A 10,685-nucleotide genomic window follows, 5' to 3' on the forward strand; every position below is an offset into this window, starting at 1 on the left:
GCTTCCAAGATGCCTACTCAGGTTGAGAAATGCTCTACCACCAGGAGCACTGCGTGATGTCCTCTCGTCTTGACACGGGAGTGGGCTCAGTCTTGGGACCAATGCCAAGGACAGCACAGGCCCTGCTGAGAGGTCCACGGCAGGTACATGAAGTACTGTAACAAGCCCAACAATGACAATCCACTCACCTGGGTGTCTTGGAGCCAGAGGGACTGCAGTTCGGCAGGGTGGAGTTTCTTACTGCTGCCCCCCGTCTTGACTACCTGCTGCCCCACAAAGGGGGAGATCAAATGGTGAAACTTCCTCACAGATGGCCCTTCAGGCATCCCTGGGGGCAGGGGTGGGGTGAGAGAGAAAAAGGTCACCGACTTAATCATGCCTTAGGATTATTGACAGAAGGTTCAAATCTTGAAACAGTAATTTTTCATTGTATTGTTTGACATCCAACTTGAAAAGCACAGATAATTGGGAAAGGGAGGTGAGGCCAGAGACAGAGCTGCCACAAAGTATGGGCCAGCTTCCCACAAGTCCTTAGTAAATGGTTCCTTGCCAGACTGCTCCTGCCTATCTTGCTTCGACAAGTATGTGCTATACACCATCATCATGGGACCCTTGCCTTCAACCCACAGCAGCTGCCACAGCCGCCACCTGCTATGTGCCCGACTGCTGGGTTCCAAACGCATCTCCAGGTCTTCTGTGTCTGGCCCCACTCCTCCGATAACCACTGCAACCTGTTTGGGCTGGGTCCAGACCAAGGCAGCCCCTTGTACCAGCTTCTCAAGAAGACACATGACCTGGCTAAATTGCAAAGCACCCACCTTCGGCGTTTCACCAAGCTTATCTCCCTGGAAGAACAAAGACCCCCTCTCCCCAGCATTGTTTCCTAAGAACAAGATGACCTCCCTGGACAGAACAGTCCTTCTCTCCCTAGCATTGTTTCCTAAAAACATGATTTACTGACATCACCTGGCCCAAGACTTGCAACAGCAGCACAAAGAACCTCCTTTTCCCATACCGGCTCATATGACTTTAAGCAAATACTCTATATATGACCTGCTGCCCCAGTGCCAGGTGCAACTTCCCTGATCTAATTCCTTGGTGGTGGAACCCTTCTAGAGGCTCAAGATGCTCCTGTCCCTTTCCCTGCTCTCCCTTCCCTCCTGGGAGTTCTTTCCCTGCCTCAATAAAAATCTTTCTCAACTTCACGTTCCTGACTAAATTCTATCTCTGTTCTGCGCCTCCCTTCATCTCCAACTTTTCATCTTGGTGCCGAAACCCGGAAGCATCCGGAGGGGTTTCTGTGCCCGCCCCTGTGGGGGGAGGCCAGATGCTCAGACATCCCCCCAGAGTGCGATCAGTTGCCAGACTATATGGCAGGCCCCACTCCCTGTTGTAAAAGACAATGGATGCCTGCAGACATCTATTTGGTTCCAGTAGGTGGGGTTTACACCCTACTGACAATGGTTCCTATGGAGATCTAGGGAATAGGTCAAAGTTAAGCTGCTATCCTAAACCTAGGATCTGCCCACCTTGTCACATGTATAACCCCAATCCCTCCCCTTCCTATTGCGTGTATGTCCCTAGACCACCCCCCTCATTACTGTATTACCTATAGGACAGCCCCTTCGAGTGACGTATGTCCTCACCTGTAATTAGGAGGCTTGCATGTCCCCAGAGAATATAGAAGGGGCCTGGGCTAGCATTAAAGCTCTCGCTCTCTCTCTCCACGTGGACCATCGAGTGGAGCCGAGGTGAGCATGCTATCATGAATTGTGTCTGACTCCATTTATTTCAATACTTCACTTCTATCTCTCATGCTCTCTATAACTTTACTATGATCTTTACTTATCACTGTATAATTGTGCCTACTGGACCCATAATGATGTTAGGGGCTGGCTTTCCCCTGACACGCCCCCACCCCAACCCCCGCCCCCACCCAGCCTCCCTCTGGCTAGTGAGTAGCCCCATCCTCCACTTTCACGGACCTCTGAAGCCTGCCTGTGCAAGTGCTTTTCCTGTCAGTATTTCTGTGCATGTTTGTTTCCTCTCCTTTGTCGCTTTTAAAAATTTTTAATAGGGGAGAGCGCAAACACTGTCCCCCACTACCACAAATTATGCAGTCGGGTTTCCCACATTTGGGGAAATCGCAGGGGTCAGCACATCCGGAGTGCAATGGACAAGCCTCACCCTGGGAAAACCACCTTCGTGATCATGGTATCTCCCCTGCCAGGTAAGTATTCTTCGCGTTTGTCTTGTTTGTCTTTCTGGACGCTGAGAACCAGCAAACTCATATGGGAACTTAGGGTCCACGGACAGCTAACTAGCTGAAAAGCGACTAAGCAAGTACACTAGAAGGCCGAATGTGGCACCGATGCAGGGGTTTATTCTGCTACCCTAGTACCAAGAGGAGCTGGAAAGAACTGCCTTTCCCTGGAATGGGGTGCAACGATAGTTTCTCGTGTCCACCTTTTCTCTGTATCTATCTTCCCTCTCATGTGGCCTACAGCCTTTTGGCTCTGTGTTTACTTCCTGGGATCCCTGCCACGGCAGGGCTGCTGGCACTGGGTCTGGCAGTCACTGTACCTTCTAACCAGGCTGGAATGCGAAAGGTGAGTATGAGCTGCTTCTACCCGGTTTTGTGCTTTGTGCTGGCAGTTCTGCGGTGCCTGCTCTCAGACTTTAAAATCTACTACCTCCTTCTCCCTAGCAGTTCTGAGGTGCCTGCTCTCAGACCTTATCTAAAATCTGCTGCCTCCTGAACAAAGGCCTCCGACAGACCTCCATTTAGTTGGCCACAGAGCCAGGCCTCTTCCCTTACCTAGCTTCCTGCGGTGTCTTTCACTGTCACTGACCCGAGGTCCCTGTCTGCCGGTTAAAGCCACAGGCCTGCGCCAGGGAACCTTCCTGTTGCAGGGAGTCCGAACTCTCCCACTGGGCCCCTAGGTCTGACCGGGACGCCTAGGGTAACCGGGCCACCTCCTGACTGACAGGGACCAGGAGATGTCCTTCTCCTCTAACCGTTCCCCTTGCAGTTTAAGACACCATGAGAAGCTCACTCTCTAAGCCTCCCAGGGACAGTCCCTTGGGATGCCTCCTGACCAATCTCACTGAACTGGGCCTGGCTCCAGACATTTGCCCTAATCGTCTGGTCTTCTGTAACCAAGTGTGGCTACAATACCCATTAGATGACAGGTCACGCTGGCCTTCAATTTCAATATTCTCCACAACTCAGTAACTTCTGTCACCAAACACCAAAATGGTCTAAGATTCTGTACGTTCAGGCTTTTCTTTTCCTTTCTCCACTCCCATCCCTCTTTGCCTCTCTTGCCAACCCGCACAAGTACTTTTGGCTCAATTCCAGGCACAGGCACTCCCAAAGACCGAGGTGACTGTGCCTCTGACACCCGTCCTCTCCCCAAGGCAACTGCGCCTCCTGTAGTTGTCTCCTCCCCAAAGCCAAGCCATCGGACTCCCCAGTCTCTCTCTCTCCTTCCCAGCTCCCTCCCTACTCAGCCTCCTCTGAAGCAACACCCAGTCTCCCAAGCCTCTCAGTCGCAGCCTTTGTAAGAAGTGGCTGGCTATTTTCTCACAGGACCCTACCACCTATATTAAGGAGTCCCGATATCTCACCCAAGCTTATGACTTAACCTGGCATGATCTTTATATAGGCCTCACTTCTACCCTTACCCCTGAGGCGCATGCAGACCAGGTCCACCTCACAGTTGCCACCATGCCCGTAGGCCCTCAGGCAGCTCCTAGGGAGGAACCAGCTTGGACTTATCAAACAGGTACCCAAGCTGGACAAGAAGGCAGGGCTAGCCGAGACCACATGATACGATGCTTGCTGGCCAGCTTGCAAGCCATCTCTCATAAAGCAGTTAACTTTGACAAGCTACAAGAGGCTACTTGGCAGCCAGATAAAAACCCCGAGGCTTTTCTTTCAAGCTTGACTGAGGCCCTAGCTCAGCACACTAGGTTAGACCCCACTTCTCCAGCTGAAGCTACTGTTTAGCCAATCATTTTATAACTCAGCTATTAATATTTTAAAAAACACTTAGAAAGGTTGAGGGTGGTCCTTGGGCCCCCATCCATGATCTGGTAAACATGGCATCTAAAGTTTTTAATGCCCGGGAGGAGAGGGCTGAGGCAGTGCGTGAGTCCCGAGCATGCCAGCAGGCTTGCTGGTGGGCCCAGGCTTTGGTTGCCACTCTGAGGCCAGCTGGAGGAAGGGGTACGAAGACATCAGGAAACAACGGTCCTAACCATCTGCTGCCTAGACCTTGCTTTAAGTATAGCCAGGAAGGGGCACTGGGTTAAGCACTGCCCGCAGCCCCAACCACCCAGCAAGCCTTGCCCAGTGTGAGGTCAGCAGGGCTATTGGAGAAGCGACTGTCCCTCGACGCCTAGCCAAGGAGAGATGGTCCCTCCGAACCCCGACCTGCTGTTGGTACTGCTTGGCCTGGCCACCGACAGCGATCGAAGACACCCAGACTCAATGATCCCAGTAACCCTCTCTGAGTCTCGAGTTACAATCCAGGTAGCGGGCAAGCCAGTCTTTGTTTGTGGATATGGGAGCTGCCTTCTCGTGCCCTACATCTCCTTCCCTGGTCATGGCTGTGGGTATACACCCAGCAAGCCCTCACAACCCTTAGTCACCCCACCTGTTTCTAAATGTAGGGAACTACCCTCTTTCTCATTTCTTCCTAATAATGCCTTCGTGCCCTGCACTGTTACTGGGTAGGGAACTCTCTTCCAAGCTGGGAGTTAGTCTCCAATGGAACAGTTTCCTACCCACTTCTTCTTCCCCAATATCCCTTTTGTTCTCGTTTTGTGCTATCAAGCCACGACCTGCACCCTACTCTTCTCTACTGTCATGCTACATAAACCCGGAAGTGTGGGACACTTCCCGACCAGTTGTCGCAAAACACCACCAACCCATTTTTATTTGCCTCAAAAACCCCTCCACGTCCCCTTCTCAACCCCAGTTCTCTATCTCCCTCACCCACCATAGGGGTCTGAAACCTATTAGTCAGCCTTCTAGATAACCAACTCATTATGCCTACACTCTCCGTGCAACACCCCTCTCTTGCCAGTCAAAAAACAAATGGGTCCTACCACCTACTACAAAATGTGCACCTTATTAACAAATCGGTAGTCCTTATCCATCCCGTAGTCCCTAACCCCTACACTCTTCTGTCCCATATTCCACCTAACACCACCCATTTCACCATACTCAACCCTAAAGGTGCTTACTTTACAATCCCTCTAGACCTTCCTGCCAGTTTTTGTTCACCTTCACTTGGGAAAACTCAGACACCAGTAGTGCCTCCCAATATTCTTGAAGCATCCTTCCCCAGGATTTCTGAGATTTGGGACATATTTTCGGCCAAACACTGGCCACAGACCTGTTAAACTGTCCTCTCTCGCTGTCCACCTTGCTACAGTATGTGGATAACCTCCTGCTGTGTAGCCCCACCAAAACCAGTTTGTTGGAGCATAGAGCCCAACTCAACTTCCTGCCTCCATCTCCAACCTTTCACAACCCACTGCTGGTTTAGTTCCACTCTCTGTCCCACTTTGAGGAGTCCTGGTGGCATAGTGGTTACCTGTTGGGCTAATTGCAAGGTCAGCAGTTCGAAGCCACCAGCCACTCTATAGGAGAACGATGAGGCTGATTGTCAGAATTACAAAGGAGCTTTTAAAAGTTTGAAGGAAAATGAAATTGGACGAAATGCTTCCCTGAACCTTTTGAAGCCCCCTTATAGATCTAGAAGGAGCCTTGATGGTGTAGTGATTACATGCTGGGCTGCTAACCTGGAGGTCAGCAGTTCAAAACCACCAGCTCCTATGAAGATGAAAGATGAAGCTTTCTACTCCTGTAAGGAGTTACAGTCTCAGAAATCCAAAGGGGCAGTTCTACCCTACCCTGAGTCAGAACTGAATTGATGGCAGTGAGTTTGGGGATTTTTTTGTTTGCAAATCCGGAGATCACCAGGCCTATCTTCCTAGTCCATCTTAGTCTGAAAGCTCTGCTGAACCTGTTTAGCATCATAGCACCATCCAAGCCTCCACTGGAAGGTTGGTGGTAGTGAACCTGATGTACACTGGCTAGGAATTGCATCTTCTGCATGAAAGGGGGGTGGGGGTGGAATCTATCACAGAACCATCCCAGGCCCAACCATGTCCAGCTCAAACACGGTTAATGATCTTTGAATGAGTAAAAACATCTCTGTGGCTCTAACTTAACTCCTCAAGTGTGACGCCAGCCCTGCTCCAAACCACCCAAAAGTTGACTGACTGAAGCATTTCAGAGGTTTGTATCTGAGTGGTTTCCACGTGGGTGGGTTTTGTTTTTGTTTTCAGCACATAAGGAATGTGAGTGATAGAGCCAGGTTGGCCTGGTCAGCAGTTCTGTTACCATGGTCTGGTTTAGCCAGTGAACATCTCATCAGACCAAGACTAAATTGTTGTTGGTACCATCAAGTCGGTTCCAAGCCATAGCACCCCTATATGCAACAGAATGAAGCCCTCCTCGGTACGGCGCCAGCCTACAAGCCTTAGTTTTGGGCCTATTGTTGCAACCACTGTGCCACTTCATCTTACAGCAAGTCTTCCTCATTTTTGTTGACCCCTACTTTACCAAGCAGGATGTCCTCTTCCAGGCGCCACTCCTTCCTAATCAAATGTCCAAAGTATGGGGTGAAGCGTCACCATCCTTGCTTCTAAGAAGCATTCTAGGTGTTTCTTCCAAGCCAGATTTGTTTGTTCATCAACACCCTAATCCAAATGCATCTAGTCTGGTCCAATCTTCCTTATTCACTGTCCGGCTTTCACGTGCTTAGAGCTGTTTGAAAATACCACGGCTTGGATCAAGCACACTTCAGTCGTTGAAGTAACACTTTGCTCTTTAATCTACAAAGGTTCCAGCCTTAGAAACCCTCTGGAGTGCATCATTTTCTGTGCTATGGGGTCACTGTGCGAAAGACTTCAGCAAGCAGCTATCCAGGCCTCTTTCTTGGTGCTTACTGGTTGGGTTCAAATTGTCCATCTTTCGGTTACTAATTGAGCAAACATGTGTGCTACCCAGGAATAAATATAACCACAAATGAAAAAACTCAAATTCACTGCCATCAAATTAATTCCAACACAGAGTGACCCTGTAGAACAGAGCAGAACTTTCCCTTCTCAAACAGTATCCTTTTCTCCAGTGGAGCAGCTGGTGATTTCAAACTGCTGACCTTTGAGGTTAGCACCCCAATATACCCATCATTACCACAAGAGCTCCTCACACTCACTAACAGTGGATCTTAAATTTGATGGTGCTTTAGGTTGGCTGAGCCATGGTCTTATTTCCCCCACCCGATAATCCTGTGTACTAGAACAGCGGTTCTCAACCTGTGGGTCGCGACCCCTTGGGGGAGGGGTGTGTGTCGAACGACCCTTGTGGGGTCGCCTAAGACCATCAGAAAACACATATTTCCAGACCATCCTCTATCCGTCTCTAGGTGGGTCGCCCACAGGCAGATAGGCCCACAGACAAGTACCCGGTGGCGGTGTGAAGACTGTTACCCAGTGTGAAGGCTGTTACCCGTGCTACACCCTGCTTCAAGACAAAATTTCATTTATGTGTTAATTAGAAATAAATATTTCTTCTATAAAAAAGAAATATTCCACAATATATATTTATATATTTTGTGTGTTTAATCACTATGCTATGTTTTAATTATGTTAAACTTGGGAGTAGCAACGAAAATAATTTTTTTTCATGCCCCATCCCTACCCCCACCCTGAGACTCGCAACGAAAATGCTATGGGTGGTGGTCACCACAACCCGAGGACTGTATGAAAGGGTCGCCGCAGGAGGAAGGTGGAGAGCCGCTGGACTAGAAGGGACTGTGACAGAACTGCTTGGCTGGATGGCGCCGTGGGAGACCACAGTTCTTTGGGTCAAGATCATTTCCAAGAGAGGAAGCTTCTGGGAAAATCTCCCTCAAGAGTTTCTAACTTCTCTGGCTTTCCTTTAGGCATACAGACGTATGGGGGCGGAGAAGCGGGCAAGTTGCCACCACAAACGCCCTAACAGATTGTAAGTGGAAGGGGCTCTGTACAGTCATGGGACATCCTGACCATCTTCGCGGCCCCCAGGAGGTAAAACCTGTCTTTTAAGGCCGGCCCGTCTATGGCTTTTGCTGGTGGGCCACGTGGAAAGGAGACAGGCAGGGGGGGGCTCACCTTCCTCGGGGAGACTAGCCAACAATTAAAAGGCCGTTTCTCCCAGCCCCTTCTCTGCGCAGGCGGGAGGGCGGGCTCAGGGCCACGCGGGGCGCCGCAGGGAAAATGCTGGCAGGCACAGTGATAAACAGAACGGAGGGGGAAAAACATTGACGGCGGTGGTGAGGTCCGGTAGAGACCCTTCTTAATTCTGAATAATTAAGCGTTCCCGCCGAAAAGAATTGGCGATGACTACGCCCCTCCCTACGTCCGAGACGTCCATCAGCAGTAGAAAGGCCTGCCTCCAGAAAGGGAGGGAGCGAAGCCCCGCTACTCCCGTCCTCCGCCCAGTCTCCGCCGAGGGGCGGCCCGGGAGGCGGCGGCGCCGAGGGCCCGGCCTGGCTGCCCCTAGTCGGCTCCGGAACCCCCGCCGCAGAGCACGGGGCTGGGAGCGCAACTCACCGGCTGCTGGACCCCAGCCTCGCACGTCGCAGCTCCGCGCGGAGGCCCGCCCTTCAGCCCGCCGCGTGCAGGCTCCGCCCCGAGACCGGGCGCAGGGCTCCTCCCATCGGGTGCAGGCTCCGCCCCGAGACCGGGCGCAGGGCTCCTCCCATCGCGTGCAGGCTCCGCCCCGAGACCGGGCGCAGGGCTCCTCCCATCGCGTGCAGGCTCCGCCCCGAGACTGGGCGCAGGGCTCCTCCCATCGCGTCCAGGCTCCGCCCCGAGACTGGGCGCAGGGCTCCTCCCATCGCGTGCAGGCTCCGCCCCGACTGGGCGCAGGGCTCCGTCCGCCGCCGTGCAGGCTCCTCCCATCGCGTGCAGGCTCTGTACCGACTGGGCGCAGGCTCTGCTTCCGGAAGCGCTTGAAGAACCTGAGTCGGAGAGCGGCTGAGAGAGCCTGGGACCAACGCATCCTGTAAGAGTCTAAACCTTCCTGGTCTTCGTAGAGGATGGAGCGGCGCAGAAAGGAAAGGCCCAAGCTTGTGTCCCTCCTCTGCTTGCCCAGTTTCAGGCCCCGAACAAACTCCCTGCTCAATGTCAGTATTGCCTTAACTGCTCTCGCCCCTGCTAATTAATCGTCCAGATGCTTCCCTGTAAGATCTCTGGGTTGCACAAACCCTTTGCCCTTGCTTGTGACTAAGATGTTTTGGCGCTGGACTACGAGGTAAAAGGTTGATGGGGCAAACCGAAGACAGGCCTGGCAAGCTCCTTCCAGAAGGCCTTGAAAACCTGCTCGTTAGTGGTGGCATCAATGGGCTCAAAATTAACAATTGTGAGGTTGGTGAAGGGCGCGCTGTGTGTGTGCCATTGGGTCGCTGTGAGTCGGAAACCAATTCCACGGCACCTAACAACAGCAATATTATATGAACATTATTTTTCTTTAAGTTTTATTTATTGTTGTGGAGAATAGACAGAACAAAACACTCACCAAATTCAACATGTACTTTCCAGTGACTTTCCAGGAACTTAGCTAGTACATTTCACGAACTGGCAATGCAGTTATATGGGAAATTGTCCAGAGTAGCAGACACAAGAGGTCCCTGCACAAGAGGTCCCTGAGGAAGGGCTAGTTAGCAAAGAGTCATAGTATGTTCTGCTGGTTGGTAGGGTACAGGTGGCTCATGACGGTGCTAGAACAGGAAGTGAGAAAAGGAAGACCAGGAAAGAGCGCTGGGTGTTTTGGGGTTCTCAGTATGGAGATGGGCCCTGGAGACATGGTTTGTGGAGAGGACTCCCAGAGAGCCTTTGGTTTCTGCAAAAATGGCAGAGGCAGTGGTTGACTTCCAATTTCCCAAGGGAGGAAGGGGGAAATCACGTTCACCATTAGCCCTTGGCCAATTCCAATTCCTATGCATCACAGGTCAGACATGCTTCCAGCTCTTCCTCCTCTGCCACCACCCATCCCTCCCAAGGCACTCAATACGCTTCAGCTGTGTTCAATAAAGTATTGCAATGGCTCCACGGAACTTCTTTCAACGTTCACAATTAAGGGTGTTATTAGGGAAGTTAACAGATTGCACTTCCAGATTGGAAATACTCAGGATGCAATTCTACCCATCGGGTGCAGCTCCTCAGTCTCTCAGCCACACAGCCCTTGGCCAAGTGTAATAAAGCTCCTTTAGCACCACTGATAAATGCCTAAAGTGTATGCCACTCCGGCATAAGCCTCAACCCTTAGCTTTGTCAGCCCTAGCTCTGTGGGTTGGCAAATTAGCTCCCTAGATGAAGTTCATGAAGGAACCCCACTCTGCTTGCCAGCCAGCTGCCCAGAGACACTCAGTTATACTTGCTCTTGGTTCTTCTCAGCCACATCTCTGCTTCATAGCTCTTTGCCTCCTACATCAACGAGGGTCAGCACAGGGATCCTGGGGCCTAACGGACGCACTTAATTCCTGGCTTTTCTTCCTTGATGGTCATGAGAACCCCCCCCCCCTTTCTGCCTCAGAGAAGGGTCACTTACTGTCCCTAGTGGG

The 10,685-nt window shown here is 51.5% G+C and overlaps 1 protein-coding gene and 1 non-coding gene across 2 annotated transcripts in view; both read right to left on the reverse strand.

The window, feature by feature from the left end:
* Positions 1 to 8,757, reverse strand: part of NEIL2 (nei like DNA glycosylase 2) — a 34,246-nt gene extending 25,489 nt beyond the window's left edge. Inside the window, exons 1-2 of the mRNA XM_075556435.1 lie at positions 8,674 to 8,757; positions 189 to 328 (exon numbers count right to left, since the gene is read on the reverse strand). Of these exons, the coding sequence (XP_075412550.1) occupies positions 189 to 326 (138 nt within the window). The 5' untranslated portion in view covers positions 327 to 328; positions 8,674 to 8,757. The remainder of the gene's footprint in view (positions 1 to 188; positions 329 to 8,673) is intronic.
* On the reverse strand, positions 2,075 to 2,238 carry LOC142455761 (U1 spliceosomal RNA). Its single transcript, XR_012785898.1, has one exon. It is a non-coding gene; the product is annotated as a U1 spliceosomal RNA (small nuclear RNA).
* Positions 8,758 to 10,685: the final 1,928 nt, after the last annotated feature.

The sequence above is a fragment of the Tenrec ecaudatus genome, chromosome 8 (genome assembly GCF_050624435.1).
Source record: "Tenrec ecaudatus isolate mTenEca1 chromosome 8, mTenEca1.hap1, whole genome shotgun sequence".
NCBI lineage: Eukaryota > Metazoa > Chordata > Mammalia > Afrosoricida > Tenrecidae > Tenrec > Tenrec ecaudatus.